The 17,538-nt window shown below is 35.7% G+C and overlaps 1 protein-coding gene across 3 annotated transcripts in view; it reads left to right on the top strand.

The window, feature by feature from the left end:
- Window positions 1-17,538, top strand: part of NLGN4X (neuroligin 4 X-linked) — a gene marked incomplete at its 5' end in the record, with an annotated part of 127,363 nt that overhangs the window by 48,673 nt on the left and 61,152 nt on the right. For all 3 annotated transcript variants that reach the window (XM_082071942.1, XM_082071941.1, XM_082071943.1), the window contains one exon: window positions 2,374-2,526. In XM_082071942.1, the coding sequence (XP_081928068.1) occupies window positions 2,374-2,526 (153 nt within the window). The remainder of the gene's footprint in view (window positions 1-2,373; window positions 2,527-17,538) is intronic.

The following is a 17,538-nucleotide window of genomic DNA, read 5'->3' as shown; positions in this document are numbered from 1 at the left end:
AACAAGAGGATCTACTTTTGATCTAAGCACATAAAGCATGGAGCCCATTTCCTTTATGTTGAAGCTAATCATGTTCCCATTGAAGGGGAAGAGGAAACCTCCCATTGACTTCAGCAGTGAAAGATTCAAACCTGAGGTAGAACTATGTAATAACGAAAGATTAAATACAACAAATCATACCATGAGACTTCAGATAGAGAAGGGAAAGGTAATTCAGCAACACAAATAATTGTGTTAAATAATTGTTGCTTTCATTTTTCGAGGGCTTAGCTGAGCCTTCAGAGAAGAAACACTTTCATGTACTTTGCTGAAAATGCTGAGAATAAAAAAAAAAAAAACATTCACTAGAATGTACCTCATTGCTTCATATGATCTGTTTAAGGTCTGTATTACTTTTACAGTCCCAATGTTTAAAAATATCTTATCACAAAGCCTTCTGTTCTGCTACTCAGGTACAACACATAAAATATAACATGTGAAGTATGCATCCTTTTATGTAAAGAAAGCAGATTCTATGAGAAGCCTTAAATTCTGACAACTGGACACATGTATATGGGAGCATGAACACCTGTTCCTTGCAATCAGCTGTCAGTTTTTGATATTTATTATAGTATATACACATAGGTAAAGTGGGCCATAGGAATATGACTAGGCATAACTTATCTTTAAATATGCACAAATTAGTTGCAAATATACAAAATATTATTTAAATGGTTCCTCATTGCTAATGACATTTTGGTATGTTAGAGTTTTTCCTAAGGAATCTGAGGAGAGGGAAGAATTTTGGAAGGATTTTGAACCGAGGTCCTGTACCTCTAGGTATATAGCTCGTCTTTTTCTTCCTCCACTTCCCTTTTCCACTGTCCAATATATGCCTACCCTATCCAAAACATAGCACAGACTACTACTACTACTACTTCTTCTTCTTTCTTGTTTCTTCTTTCTTGTTTCTTCTTTCTTGCTTTTTCTTTCTTGTTTCTTCTTTCTTGTCTCTTCTTTCTAGTCTCTTCTTTCTTGTCTCTTCTTTCTTGTCTCTTCTTTCTTGTCTCTTCTTTCTTCTTCCTTCTTTCTTATTCTTCCTTCTTTCTTCTTCCTTCTTCCTTCTTTCTTCTTTCTTTCTTCTTTCTTCTTTCTTCTTTCTTCTTTCTTCTTTCTTCTTTCTTCTTTCTTCTTTCTTCTTCTTTTTTCCTGTTCTTCTTCTTATTATTTTTCTTATTATTACTTCTATTCTGCTTATTATTACTATTATTTAGCTGATTGTATAGTCAGAAATTCTGCTTTACCTTGTATGTTGTACTATGTGACGGAAAAGTGCTGCTATTCCACATGCAGATACACTGAATTATTCATAAAAGTTGTATACATCTAACCACAGCTCGATGAATTACCTTCTGCTTTTTAAACAAGCTCAGCCCCTGTTCTCCCTATTTCTGTAAAGAACATTATTTCCTAATTTAGATAGTCTGAACCATTCCTGGGGTCAGGAGCCTAACTTTTTGGTTATTAGAGGAAGAGATATGAATATACTCCAAATCATTGATTAGTGCATCTTTACAACTCACTCTGAAGTATGAAAATATTGCTCTCAATTTCACTTAACTTTCTCATAGAGATAAAGACCTAGCTGTTTACTTGTTTGAAACTACTCAAGAGCTTTACTGTATATACAAAAGATCAGCCATACCATTAAGGAACATTAATTCAAGGCTGTTCTTTAAGGATTAGCTACCATGACAAGGAAAACTACAACACAAAAGACTTCATTTGCTTTAAATACAAAAAAATCTGTGTCACGAATTTGCATAAATTGTCTCTATTAAATTCTAGGCTATTTGAAAGAAGTAAGAGTTTTCTATATTTATTTCCATCTGAAAATTTTTTGTGATATTATGTCTTACTGAACTATTGGAAATATAATTTCAATAATTATGTCTCAGTGAAGAATGGGGAAGTATGGATCATCATTTTAATTTTATTATAAACGTACAGATATTTCTGAATTGGCATATACTTGAATCAGAATATCCTAAAAAAAAGAAAAACAAGATTGTTGCATAATTTGATTTTTCTCCTTAGGCTTTTATATGTTTTTATTCAAATTAAATTCCTTCTAATAGTGAAGGCATTTCAAGTGTTCTGAGAACATTTCACAGGAAATAGCATTTGAAGTAACCAAGAGAGATATTTAAATTATAAATATTAGGCTTGTAGGATGATCCTGAACTGTGCAAGCCAGCTGACTAAAGTAGTGGTGATGATATTGAAAACATAGGAAACAAGTAAGAATTTTCGTAGCACTGGTATGAATTGCTAATGCTGTGTTTCTTTATTTTTTATTACTTTATTATGTTTTCCTTACTTGAATCTTTTCAGACATTCATGATCAGAACAGCAAGAAACCAGTTATGGTCTACATCCACGGTGGATCTTACATGGAGGGTACTGGCAATATGATTGATGGCAGCATTCTTGCAAGTTATGGAAATGTCATTGTCATCACTCTCAATTACAGGCTGGGGGTTTTAGGTAAGTGACTCTTCTTCATCACCAACTACATAGAAATATTTTATTGATTAATCTATCTACTGATCAATCACAGATCCTTGAGCCAGTTTGTTTTTTAAAACAGAATATTGTTGCTGTTGGATAGTTTGTATTATATTCATTTTGAATTCTGTTCAATATTTTATAGAAACTGGGCTAAGCTACATGTCACCTTATTTTTGACAGCTGCCTTCCTTTAGACAAAAATGACTGGATATTTGTAATTATATTAGTGTTGGTTTATGTTATATTTGTCATTATATCGTATTTCCTTCTGGCTCAGTGAATTAACAAGTTTTAAGAACTTGTATCTTTTTCTCATTAAAATCTTGATTCAATGTTAAAAACAAAACAAAACAAAACAAAAAACCCAACAAAACCAACAGTGAAAAATGAGGACTCTTCAGTTTCAAAATGGTTGATAATGGCAGCAAGAGGGAAAATGTTACTCTTTATCTGGTTTTATTATTTTAGTGTGCAAATTGTTTTTTTAAGGCAGAAGATGTAGAAGTAATACAGACAAAACAGGCTATATACACTGATGGAATTTATGATGTGAGTAATCTGGAGTCAAGGAGCTTCAAAGAGCTGTGTAAAATTATCTTCCTAAATATAAGTAAAGTCGATAATCATGAATTATGTTATTGAGAGAAATTTATACTTCTATCTTCCAAGCAGAACAAGAGCTGCATTTTCTTGACATTATAAATATCCTTCTGACAGCATTAGATTTAATGACAAAATAACCTTAGATCCATGACAAGAGACCAAAAATCTTTGGTGTCTTTTCTGTGATTCCAATTTCTGGATGCTTGCACGTACCAGGTTTTTCTCCAAATGAAGGCTTATTTATTGCCGTTCTACTTTTCCATAGAAAATTAAGTTAAAAATTTGCTTGTAATAGCAGGCATTAGAAATATTTTGTATCCTAATGAAAATTATACAATCTACATAGAACAGTATATAGACTGCTAGAAAGATCATATTTCCAGCATATATAATGGATCTCTTAAAAGGTTTTTTCTTGGTTTCTTGAAATGAAAGTTGTTGAAAGATACAGACAACTATAAGTAGTTTAAAATGTTGCATTGTCCAGCTGCCTTGCATTAATCTAAAGGAAAAAAATGCAATATTTGCACAGATGAACTATTTTATGTATTTATATCTAAAACAAACAAAAAAAGACAGAATGCTATACTTTTTTATTGTGGCATTTAGGAAACAAGGCACAATACAGAGGCATACATATAAGAAACTGAAAAGTAATAACTGTGAGGATTTAAAATGGATTAGGAAAAATACAGTGTTATACTTGGCATTAAATACTTCTCAACAGTGGAAATGTAACTTTTGAGACACAATAGAATTTATTATTTGTTATAGAAAGTCTGTGTTTGAATTAGAAAACCAGGAGATATTCAGAATGTGCATTTAGCACTGAAAAAATCAGAGGAATTCTGCTTTATGAGGATATTTGTGTTTTTTTCTTCCTGGGTGAAATATATAAATTAATAAAAGTGATCCTTGAGAATGCGTTAAGTTCTGCTTAGACATTGGAAGATATTAGGAGAATTTCACTTATTTTTGACTTGCTTAATAAGTAAAAAAGTGAAAGAGAAAACACAAATTTCTTCAGGTAAAGAAGCATATGGAAAACAAACATGATTATTCATGAAAATTTAAAAAGTGACATAATCATTATGACATAAATTTAAAATTGACAATATTCATAGCCATTTTTTCTAGTCTGAATTATCTTCTTTTTGAAAGGTATACTTATTTCTGTAAATCTGATCTGTTTCAGTTGCATTTGATTTGTAACTTTGTACAAAAGATGATACATATAAACCTGATTTTAATGACAGAAATGTGTATTTCTATCACTATTATCGCATCCTGTGATGGAGGAATATGCATTGAATTGATCTCAATTATGAGTTACTGAAGACACCTTATATATTTTTTTTTTCCTCCTTCTTGAAAATTGTCACTTGAATGGACCTGAATACTGGACGTTATTTTACTAACCACAAATGTTAGTTCTGTTATTTTCCTTTCAGTCTATATTGTGTCATTAACTGCAGTGGATGGAAAATATATTAGGACTATATTGATAATCACTCATTGATACTAGACAGACAAATCACAGAATCATAGAATGGTTTGGGTTTGAAGGGACCTGCCAAGATAACGTGATCCAACTCACCTGCCATGGGCAGGGACGTCTTTCACTAGATCAAGTTGCTCAAAGCTCCATCCAGCCTTACCTTAGACACTTCCAAGGATGGGGCATCCACAACTACTCTGGGAAACCTGTTCCAGTGTCTCACCACCCTCATCATAAACAATGTCTTCCTTCTATCCAACCTAAATCTGCCCTCTTTCAGTTTAAAACCGCTTCCCCTTGTCTTGTCACTGCAGGCCTTGGCAAAAAGTCTCTCTCCATCTCTTTTATCAGGCATGATTTGCCCTCAGTGAAGCCATGTTGGCTGTCCCTAATCCCCTTCCTGTCTTCCATATGTTTTGACATGCCCTCCAGGAGGATTTGTTCCATGATATTACTGTACATGGAGGTGAGGCTGACTGGTCAGTAGTTCCTAGAGTCCTCCTTATTACTGTTTTTAAAAATGAGCGTGATATTCCCTTTTCTTGAGTCACTGGAGACTTACTTTGACTGACATGACTTTTCATATATGATGGAAGGTGGCTTAGTGACTGCATCTGCCAATTCCTTCAGGATCTTGTCATGCATCTTGTTGGGTCCCATAGATTTGTATATGTTCAGGTTCCTCATGTTGTCTCAAACCTGATCTTCTCTTACAATGAGAGGGACTTCATTCCTTCAGTCTCTGCCTTGATGTTCAGGGACTTCACAGATGTGTGAAGAGTAATTACCAGTGAAAACCGAGGGGAAAAAATGTTGAGATCCTCAGCCTTCTCCATGCTAGTTTTCATTAGTTCTCCTGTGTTATTTATTGGGGGGATACATCTTCCTTTTGTGAGCAATGTAAATATAGAAGCTCATCTTATCTTTCTTCCCATTCCTTGCCAGATTCTGCTCCAGGTATGTGTTAGCTTTCCTGATCCCATGCCTACACACTCAGGTAGCATCCCTATGCTCTTCCCAGGATACATGTCGCTGGTTGCATTGCCTGTGCCTTTTCTTCTTACACTTTAGTTTGACCAGTAGATCCCTACTGAGACAAACTGGTCTCCTGGCTTCTTTGCTCTATTTCTTATAAGTGGGGATTGAGAGCTCTTGTGCTCTGAAACAAATGAAGCTTAACAAGCTGTCAGCTCTTTTCTGCTCCTGTATCCTTGAGGGCAGTTTCTCAGGAAGTCTCATCTACTAATTCCTTAAATAACTGAAAGTTTGCTCTCCTAAAATTCAGGGTCCTGACCCTACTCTTCACTTGGCCCATATCTCTCAAAATTATTACTTCTACCAGGGTATGGGCACTGCAGCCCAGGCTGGCACCAGTTTTGACCTCTTTTATTACTTCATCTGTGTTGTTAAGCAACAACTTCTCCTGCTTCTCCTCTGGTTGGGCTGTCTGTCATTTGGATTAAGAAATTACCCTTGATGAACCCCACAAGTCTCCTGAACTGCTTACAGCTTGCTGTGCTGCTCTCCCAGCAGATGTCAGGGTGATTGAAGCTCCCCAGCAGGATCAGATCCTGGGAACATGATGCTTCCTGCAGCTGAAGAACACTCCATTGACATCCTCCCTTTGGTCAGGCAGCCTGCCGTAAACACCAGCCACAAGGTTTCCTTTGTTGGTTTGGCCTTTAATTTTCACCCATAAGCTCTCACCCAGTTCATCATTGTTTTTCAAAGACAGCTTTATGTAGTCCATCATTTTTTTTTATATAGAGGGTAACCTCTCTACCCCACCAGTTTATAGCCATAGATTGCAGTACTTCCGTTATGTGATTCATCCCACCACATTTCAGTGACAGCAAATAGATCATAGCTTTCTAGCTGCACAGTAGCTTCCAGCTCCTTTTGTTTGTTATCATGCTGCATGCATTGGTATAAAGACATTTCAGTTGGGCTATCGACCATGTCACCTTTTTAGAGGAAAATGCCCTAATTCCTCTGGGCGTTTCATAGGTCTTTCCCTGTTGGTTCTTAATATATTAGCAGACCCTGGCTCTTCTGTGTTACCCAAAACTCCATTCCTTTCCCCTGCTAAATCTAGTTAAAAGCTCACCTTGTAAGTCTGATCAGCTTGTTGGTGAAGAGGCTCTTGCCTCACTTGCTCACACAAATCCCATCAGCTCCCAAGAGACCTGGCTTCTCAAATGTGGATCCATGATCACAGAAGCCAAAACTTTGAGTATGGTACCAGCTAAACTGCCAGGCAAACACCTGTTCAATTTGCCTCCCCTTTCCTGCAGCGATTCCTGTGACTGGGAGGACAGAAGAAAATACCACCTGTCCTCCTGATCTTTTTAATATTGTTCTGAGGGGTATATAGGCTAAGTTGCCTTGTTGCAATATCAATAGACCCTTTATGGAACAGTAGAAACACACAATACCCTGCAGGGTTCATCAGACCTGGAAGAATTTCACAGGTGTCACTAATGCAAGCTCCTGGTAGGCATCAAACATATATAGAAATATTATCTGGATGGCAAATGGATGTTTTGTCTCTCAGTAGCAAATCTCCAGTTCCTAATACCTTATGTGCTTTGCTGGTGACAGTGGTTCCAATACAGGTGCGTGGCTGGATTGAATTTACGTGGTTGGCCTTTCCTGGATCCTGTCTGTTACTCACATACTCTTCATTCTACAACCACAGAACATCATATATGTTATGTAAGAGCATTTAAGGGGTTGGGAAATGTTCTTCTTCCACCCTCAGCAGAGACAAGGGCCCAGTCTTCTTCAACTTCTGAGTTACTTGTATCAGACAGCTCAAGGTTGGATTCAGGCTTATCTTCCCTTTGCACAGCCTCAAGGCAGGGCTATTGCTCAGGCTTGGACAGTGCAAAAAATACCAAGTATCGATCTTATGCTCACGTTCCTGGATACTGTGTTGCCTGTTGAGCTCCTTGGTAATAGGTAGTTGTTTGACATCTACCACTGCCTTCAGCTGCTAGGGGGATTTCCAGATACTGGAACTCCATGCAGCCTCAGGTATTGACAACTCTTTCACTCCTTGGGAGGTGTGTTTGGGTGGGGATGTCAGCAGAGGTAGGCTATAGTGCTTCCATTCAGGTCTCAGCCACAGTCTTGCAGATGTGGCAGGTGGACACCTCTTTTAACAGGTCACAGTCTCCTTATAGTTCTCAGAAAAAATAGCCCACTTAGAAAATTGTTTTGAAAGACAATGTTCTTCTAATTCCCTGGAGACATCAAGCTCTTGGGTAGGCTTGCACAGCCATCAGCTAGCTAGGGCTGCAGCCTAAGCCTGTGGGTGAGCCAAGCAGGCAGCAGCCTGATCACTGGGAGAGCTGGCAGCTCTTTGTGTGTGCCTTGCCACGTGGACTGCCACACAGACTGGTGACACCATTCCCAAACTACTCTGTCCCTGTTTGTGCAGCCTGTTAGCAGTGCTCCCTGTGGCTGGTGTTCCCCAGGGGCTGGTTATATGCGACTTCCTGTGGTTTGAACAGGTCATGGGCACAGTCAGAACCATCCTACTCTTGCCCATCCTTCTCATAAGATCTATCTCCTGCTGGCTGGTATCTTGACCACCAGCAGCCTGAGAGTGCTGGGGTCCCAGAAACTCCCTTAGACACCCCCTGGGGACCTTGCAAGCCTTGCACTACTCTCAGCAGGTGGCAACTGCTGCTGCTGTTAGCATCAGCTCCCTGAGGTTTCAACTGCAGGATCAAATCCCTTTTTGAGATCCTGGGAACAAATTGATAACAATTATTACATAAGTTTAAGAAAGCCTGGATTTTGGAAATGCATCTTCATAGATGAGGGACAATTAAAATTTTTAGGGACCACATAATTTACCTGACTATCCTTCACTGAGTTTAGCCCCAAGAAACATCTGTACAGCCATGGAATATTTGGCAAGGTAATAGAATACAGACTAAATGGATTTCTTTTACTACCTTCTGATATAATATAAATTTAGTTATATTTAATGGAATTTGTGATCATCCTATAACTTAGTAAAAGTCTTATGATTTGAAAAGACCTGGTTTTAACACACAACACTGTACCCTTTAAATTTTAAAACCAGGTTTTAGCAGTAGCTGTAAAGACAAGGTTTCTCCATATTTTATAGAGGGAAGTCTAGTTGCCTGTTGGCTATAACGGAGATACTGAAACTTCTAGAATCAAGTTAACCAGAAAGCAGGCTTCCCAGACAGAAAAAAGGTTTTACTTGTGGTAGATGTAACATGATGATGCTCAGGGCTATAAAAGAGCTTATCTGAATGATAAAATCAAATGTCTTCATCTCTATCTTTTCATCTTGCATTTAGCTAAAATATAAGCCTTTACATTGTGCACTAAACAATATTTATCTGTGACTCCAGAAAACAAAAAACCACATTTCCTCTGTCTCAGAGGACTGCAGAGCTGCTCGGGAACAAGTCTTTCATCTCTCTCTGTGTTCAAGTAACACTATGGCAAAACAGCAAACAGTTGGGTCCAAAACTTTCCAACTTTTTAATTATCCCTTTCTATCCTTTGAATAAAAATACTTCTGGAAATATTTTTCCTGAGTTTGCTAGACTATCAAGTATACATGCAGCAATAACAGGGGTTGTTGATGTTATTTAGAAGGCCATATTTTGTTTTTGAGTATAAATTTACATTTATCAAAGTATATTACCTGGACAGGATCTTTTTGAGACAATAAAATAGAAAGAATTAGCTTCTCCTTTTACTTACTGTAGTGGGCCCTATTCAAAGTGGAGTTCTGCGGTGCTGTGTTTAATTTCTTGTGCACTTTAGGGCTTGAGAGGATCCTGCCTCTGCCCAGCTCAGCAGTTTTGATACTTACCCATATCCCACCACAGTGATGACTGAAGACACTGCTGGAGCTGGAGGAAATTGCTAACTTGTCCCAGTGCAAGGCAGTGCTCCTGTATCTTCATAAATTCAATGCTGTAACACACAGAAGTACCAAATCCTGCTGTCTCCCAGCTCCACCCCATGCTTTGGCACTGTGCAGGATGATAAGTTTAAATTATTCAACAGTTGAGTTGAATTTTCAGAATTCCCAAACTAGTAAGTGAAATATTTAACTGAGATAATGGAAATTTAGCTGAGTGGGGGAGTAGGCAAAATAGATATCCTAATTCAAAGAATGTTCTGTTATTACAGAAAATAGGATGGTATGAACAACCTGATTTACTCCATCTAGATACTACTACCTCTTCATTATCTACATTCTTAGAATTCGTGGATATGCTTTAAGAAGTAACATCTTTCCAACCTAATTATAAACACTATTTTAGTGCCTTTTTCAAGTTCATATTGGCAGGAAAAAGAACAGAAGAGGAATTTATGATTATGATTTTTTTTCAGTGACACGACCTGAATTGGTGAGACTTCAATATACTGAATCCCTCTTTAGCTTGTGTAACAGTAAAAATTAAATGTGAAAAATCACCCCCTGCAAAAACACCAAACTAAACCAAAACAAGCCAAAACCAACACCACAAAACAAACAAACAAACAAACAAAAAACCAAAACAAAACATAAGAAAAAAACACAACACAAAAAACATACAAGAGCCAAAAGCACAATTTTTTATGTGATTAAATTCAGTCATGGTTTTATACAATTTGAAGAAAAAAATCTTAACCAAGCTTAAAAAACGTTATCATATTTAGATCTAAACTTGGTATTCTTCTGTGAGGCATTAAACGCAAAACCCGATGAAGTCTAGAAATATAAATCAGGTATTTTGGAAGCCAGAGTTAAATGAAACATCTACTGCAGTAAATGAGACACACTCAGAGTTCAAAATTGACTTAATGTTTCCAAGACCACTTGAAATTTAACATTTTCTTCCTCTTAGAATTCCGAATCATGCAGATAAGGGTAGGCTATCTTTTATCTATCTCCCTTTTTGTTAATAAGCATCCATTTTAAGTACTCTATCTGAAAAGGTAGGACTTCATTTTATTAGAAATTCTATCCACATGCAATTACAGCTCTCTGTAAGCTATCATGTTAGGCAGTGTAATATAAATCAGAGTTCAGTTTACAAGGAGGCTCAGTACTTCTGCAAGTTACTGAGAGCCTTAATTTACTTCACTGAGTGCTTGGTTTGCAAGTTAAAACATCAATGCAGTGATGTTTTGACTGACCACTTTAGATCCCTTCCAACGGAACTATATTCTCTCCTCTCCTATCCTGCAGAATTCATGAGCCAGATTCTTTCATATTGGCAGTGTGCAATAGTCTACAGTGCATCAAATTTTATCTTCACTGGTGTAACTGCTGTACAGAATGACTATTTTAAATTCAGACATGGAGATATCTGTTCCCTTTGTGTCTCCAGTGCATGTGATTCCACTAGCACAGGAAATTTAAAGATGATCTCTTGGTAGAAAAGGCCAGAGGTAGATTAGTACACATGGGAATGACCCAGAAGCTCGAGTGCTCTAAGTGAACCACAGTTTCATGCTTACACAAGCAAGAAGGTTTATTTAAGCTTAATTTAGCTCATAGAGACTGTTTGCATTGCTGGAGCCAATGCAAACTTCATTACATTGCCTCACCTATGTCTCTAAGCTTCTGCTTCGGTGGAACTCCTAAATTGCCAGCAAAGATACAGAAGTATTATTTCCATTGCTATCAACACATTTTTGTAGACATGAGGTTTATGATATTTGTTAATGATTTTTTTGTAAATCTCATCTTCTTCTCTTATTTTAGATCTGTTAAGTCACAGAAACAGTATTTGTGCAAGTGCAGCTGATAAACTCCATCCATATCCCATTGTTTTTGAACTGTCATCTCACCACAATTTCTGTTTCAAATATCAGAAGCAACAAGTATATAAGTTACAGTGTCCTCAGAAGCTATGTGAACATTCTTAGCATTTTAAACATTAGATATGTTCCTTTCATAGAGTCATCACACAATACCACAGTGACTGTGTCTTACAATCACAAATGCACTTTAACAGTTTGTTCTGCTCTCGTATGGCTTACTTCTACAGCATGTGAACTCCTAACAAGCTTAGATAACTTCTATATTCTCTAGTCAGGGCCAAGTATGGACATTCCAAAAACCAGAATTTAGCAAGAACCTTTTGATAGAGACTTCTTCTTACCTAAATGCAACAAAATCAGTTTCCTCCTGGATTGATGGATTGGCCCAGCTGACTAAGCTAGTAAAGTATGCTCTCAGAAAATAGTTTTCATCACAGCCTATATAATTGAACAGAACAAAAAGCTACAAGACAGTGTAAGAGAAGTGAAAAAGATACGATTTTAGATAATTCACTGAGTTTTTGTGATTCACTGAGCAATCGGATGCTTGTCCATCATTCTGAGCATAATTACTTTAAGAACATTTCCTATTAACGAAGATTTATATTATATTATTTTAAAAAGTTTGTCCCTACCCTCTGTTAAAGAATTAGAGATTTGGTTTTTGAAATTATCCTGCTGTTTGGGAAGTGCAAGAAGAGTGACCTGACCTGAAAAACATCTTCAGAAATTATGAGGACTGTTTGGGTATTCTGCCTCTTTTTGAGACAATTTTTTTGTATGTATGTACAAATATGGAAAGAGTACCTGAAATTTAGATGGACAACAGTGAGGACTTCTATATCTTTATAGTAAATATTTGAAGGAAAGCCAATCAAATGTTGAGACTTCAAAAAAAACAATCCAATCCCATACATTAGCTGCTTACAAAGGAAGAATGAAATGTACAAAATGCTATATGTATTGACAAAAGCATGTTTTAAGTTTTCAAAATGAGATAAAGTCATGTAGAGTCTTACAAACTACAGAGCTACATTTAAAACATTCTATGAAGTTGCCTGTGCAAATAATCTACAGTGAAAATATTAAATATGTTTGTATAGTAAATATAAGTTGTTCAAATATCTATAATTAAATTGAAACTCACAAACATTTAGGCACATTTTTGTGAGGTATATTTTTATGTAATTGAAAGCTTATTGATAAGATTTCTGAACAGAATAATATATATATAAGTGAAATTTTGTCACATTGACTGATGGTCAAGATTTTGTTTTCATGAATTATTTTAGTATTAAGGTGGAATTTTTTATATAATCCATATAAATTTTACGGATATTCCTTAGTTAATCAGTTTATACAAAAGACTTGTGTTTGTAAAATGTAAAGGGACACTTTTTCTGAATCTTATATAAAGAAACGTTTAACCTGTATTGCCTATTTTTTTCCTTTGATATTTTGAATTTCTAACATCATTATTGATACTCTAAAATAATTATATTTATCAGTGACCTACTAGCACTAAATATTAATATGCTATGACGTTCTAGTCTACTTAGTTTACATTTTCTAGTATTGCATACATGTGGAACCACCACAATCATCACTTGAACATTTCTGGCAACATGAATATAAGTGCGTCTATATCTAGATTAATTTAAAACAGTATTATGAATTGAAATGTGAGTATGAAAATATGACCATTTTTTCATAGTATATATTAATTTAGTTATTAACTCAGTATTTCCTTTTTTTTTTCTCTGTAGTAACAATGACAAGTAAGAATTTCCTGAAGTGACATTATTTTTTTACGTATGCTTTTAGATTATTCATCTATATTTTGCTGTGAATTCCTAATTCCTTGAAACTGAGTGGTTTTATCCTTATTTATGTATTAGTCATTCCATACTAGTAATATGCCACTTAAAAAAGATTTTAAGAAAAAAAACCCAGGAATCAGTATTTCAGAATATGAAAACAGGCAATAGTGAAAATTTATACTTTAAAAGTAGCAAGTCTTGACCATATTAGTATTTTTTTTTTTCCTTTTTAATTGGACTGGAACTGTATTTAACTGTCCTTTTGATTCACTAGTACTAGGTGAAGATCAAAGTTAGGGTCAAATTCCATCCTCACATATACATATAAAGCAGGCTGAGTGCATTAACAGCTTGAAGTATAGCCTGGCACCTGTTGTTCATTTTTTGCATTTAACTTGTGGATTTTATATTATTATTATAAATTTCAGAAATTAACTCAATGACAGTGGTAACCTGGAATGAACCTGAAAGTATTGCCTTACTGTCTTTTTCTTTATTGGTGATAAAAGAAGTGTAATAAGCTCAATTAAGCAACTGCCACTATATAATGCTGGTTGGCAAAAAAAAAAAAGGCTATTTTAAAGTTCAAGTGGAGTTCAAATTTCTTTCAACAAGTGTTATAGTACATACTGATACAGGAAAAAAAACCCACAACTCTTACTATAAAAGCTTACATTTGATCTTTGTTATTGGCAAATCTATTTAAACCTAGAGTTACACTTGTTCTTCTCAAAACTACAGAATTTCAGTATAAATTCTAAGGAAAGAAAATGACGGTTACTGGGTGCGCATGCTTCCAAGGATGTGCTGGCCTGCTCTGCAGTTTCTCTCAAAAATTAATCTTGAAGAAATTAATGACTGAATAATTTATCCCATTGTTGTTTTGTTTTGTTTTGTTTTCTTTCATAACTATCTAAGCTCATGATGGCCAGTAGCCAGTTGTGCAAGACAATTTCTGGCAAGTGCTTAGAATTTACTGACCACGCTGTTCTTTTTCATCCCTATGCAGCTAATATTCCTTTTTGCAGGAGGTAATCTAGTTAAAGTTTGCAGTTTTGGGAACTCTAAAAGAGGTTGGAAGCCACAAAACAACACACGTTAGAGCACATATCATAAGGCATGTAGAGCTGAGCTTGTATTTGGAAGCAACAAGTTGCTCGTAGCAACTTGCATGAAATCACATTTCCAGCTACATTTTGTAAAGCTTACTGGCAGCTGTCAAGTTTCTTCATAAGGCTTTTACAGAAATCAGATACTGCTTAGGTTTGCTTGGTATTTTCACTTGCCTATACCTTGTGAACAGCGATAAAAACTCTTGACCTCTTATTTTATAAGAAGCCACCAACATGATAGTCTTTTTTTTTAACAGATTTTTGTATAGTTCTCTCAAAAGCATACATGCATGCTTTTAATACTACTACAAAGATTCTTACCAGCTAAAAGAAATACCTGTTAAATCTTAAATTGTGTATGAAATCCTCCATAATTGCAGGAAGTTGCAATATTTTATGCAAAAATTAGAAGGAAAAAAATGTAAAGTGTAACTCAGTCTAACCATCCCTTGGGAATGAGCCTGATAACAAAAGCAGAATGGCAAAAGTGTGTGTAAGGTAGCTGGTAACATCAATATGCTGCTCATGAGGATGTAGGGGAGCACTGTGCAATGGTTTGCAATGTTAAAGTTGTGTGATTGCACCAAACAATTGGATGTACTCTTGGAAGGATAGCACAAAACAAATGAACTTTTTTTCTAATTATTTCAGACCTCCATGTCATTCCTTGCAGTCACAGATTGACTGACAAGGAAGGATCAGAATATGTTTACTGCTTTACAACAGCCTGTATCAAGGCTTAGGTCTGTTGTACTAGCTGCTATATGATTAAACAGTATATAGAGCTAAAAATAAACTCCCTGTATGATCTTGGGGCTTCCATTTCAGAACAGACAATGAATTTTTTTCTTTAATAACTCCAAACGCCTGTATGAGGTTTCTGAGAATATTGAATGTATAAAGCTTTTCCTGGTGATGGAAGTTAAGTGAGTTCTTCAATAGATATGTGCAGGTAAAGGTTAGCAGCTGAGACAGGCCATCAATTTTCATCTTTTCATTTCTGCTTTCTAATTGAAAATTATGACTTCCATTTAGGGAATCAAAATAATGTGTTCTTTTGGCATTCATAACTGCCAGGTCTCCTGCAATAGCACTGCTTCGTTTAGAGCTTATTTCAATTAGGAAAATGTATAGCAAGGCAAGACATAATAAAATTACTGTTGAAAAAGAAGGAAGGCTTATAACAGGGAAAAAATGGTTTCAGAATTTTCCATTTTTATTTTTTTCTCCATTTCCCACACCATCTGCGGATTGTATTCTATATTTTACCTAAAACTAAGTACCCTCTGGCATCTGGGAAAGGGTATAATAAATGCTTATACTTTATCAGAATTTATGAGAAGAGAATAAAACCAGAAGGAACATAGGTTTCTTCACTGATATAATGTTAATTTGCAGAAAATCAGATCTTGGACATCTAAAGAAAATCAAAACTAATTTCTCTAAGTATGCTGCATAATTCTTTGTTTTCGTTTCTGCTAGAAATGTTAAACCATTGTTTAACATTTATTCAAGTATGTGACTCTGTTTTTGAAATAATATAAGTATGTTTTTTCATATTTCATTTGTGTTCCTTGTCTAACAAATATTGTCTGATTGTAAATGTTTGTGCTCTGTGAAAATATTTTTACATTTGAATAACCAGTAGCTGCCTAACTCCCTCATGTCTCTGTTGTAATCTCATCCATAACTGAGTTTCTATCAAAATGTATTTCGAATCAGTTGAAAGGTACTAAATAATACATTGATTTACACAAAAGATTGTCAAGCTCACAACCAGTACCAGATTAAGACTAATTAATCATGACAAAAATTTCATGCCCCTATGATTGCAATGGGAATGTGTTTGTCCTGGAAACAAATAATCAATGAAACTTTTGTTTGTTGAGAATCTTTTAGCAAGAAATATCACTAAAGCTTTATGCCTTTGTTATAGATGACTTAGTTACTGTAAACTTTTATGAGATTTGATTATGAAATTTCTAATCTTCTGTGTTATTTTTCTTTTACCAAAGAAATAGCATCAGAATTACTGTTTCTTGGACAGAGAGGAAAAATCCCCAAAACAACCAAAAAACCAAAAGCCCCCACACTCTCTACTTATTTTTATTTTACTGTGGGAAACAGAAAAAATCAAACACACATTCTGCCATAGACTCTCAATTGTTTTTCCTCAGGGACTTGGATTAGTCCTTGATAAAAATATGAAGAATTCAGTTCTGAATATCCTTGAATAGATGGTAGCTTACAGATGTTATGCTCCCAAAATAGAAGAGAGAACAAGCTATGACTCATAAGGTCCTAATTTCATATCTGCTTTTCCCTTGCTCTTGGGAGGAATTACATTGCTTCATTTGATGACTTCTCAAAGAAGCAAAAGATTTCTCATTTCTTGTAACCTGGATTACAGGTTGATAATTGGGGCAAACCTGTTTGTTCGCAGTAGCAGAGTGATGGGAGGATAATTGCTTTTCTCCATAAAACCATAACCGGGATCTGTGAATGTGATTATCCAATTTACATCATGAAGTCTCTGGGGAAGGAACCATCTTTCTGATGGTGGGTTTATTCAACACAACAACTGTTCTTTCTGTGACTGCAGCTCCCAACTGTTAAAGACACAGAAATTATTAAAGTACAAAGAAAAAAGGACTTCTGTGATGGTGTGTATGAGACTAAGAGCTATCAGAGCATCATCAGTCAGATTTGTACCATCAGATAGAGGGACTTCTGAATGGTGTGGCTCTCACACCTCATAACGAAGGTACAATACAGCTTCCAGTTTACCACCTGCCTGCTCAGAGGTCATGACTGTTTGTATCTTGTGTAGATGTACATGGTCTCTATGATGCCAGGCTCACAATTTTTTTCTTTCATTTGCAAAACGTAAAAAGGAAAGCTATTTTAATCATACATGGAAGCTTCTGCTGCTTGTCAGAAGTGCAGAGTTTAAATTCCTTGATTGTCCTATCAGGAAAGAAAAACTGGACCATTGTGAATAATATACGGACTCTCATTTGACAGGATAGGATAGGATAGGATAGGATAGGATAGGATAGGATAGGATAGGATAGGATAGGATAGGATAGGATAGGATAGGATAGGATAGGATAGGATAATTTTGGTTGGAAGGGACCTACAATGA

Source organism: Streptopelia decaocto, assembly GCF_964273445.1.
Source record: "Streptopelia decaocto genome assembly, chromosome: 1".
Classification (NCBI taxonomy): domain Eukaryota; kingdom Metazoa; phylum Chordata; class Aves; order Columbiformes; family Columbidae; genus Streptopelia; species Streptopelia decaocto.
The sequence above is the reverse complement of the archived record's forward strand: the minus strand, read 5'-3'. Positions and strand labels throughout refer to the sequence as shown.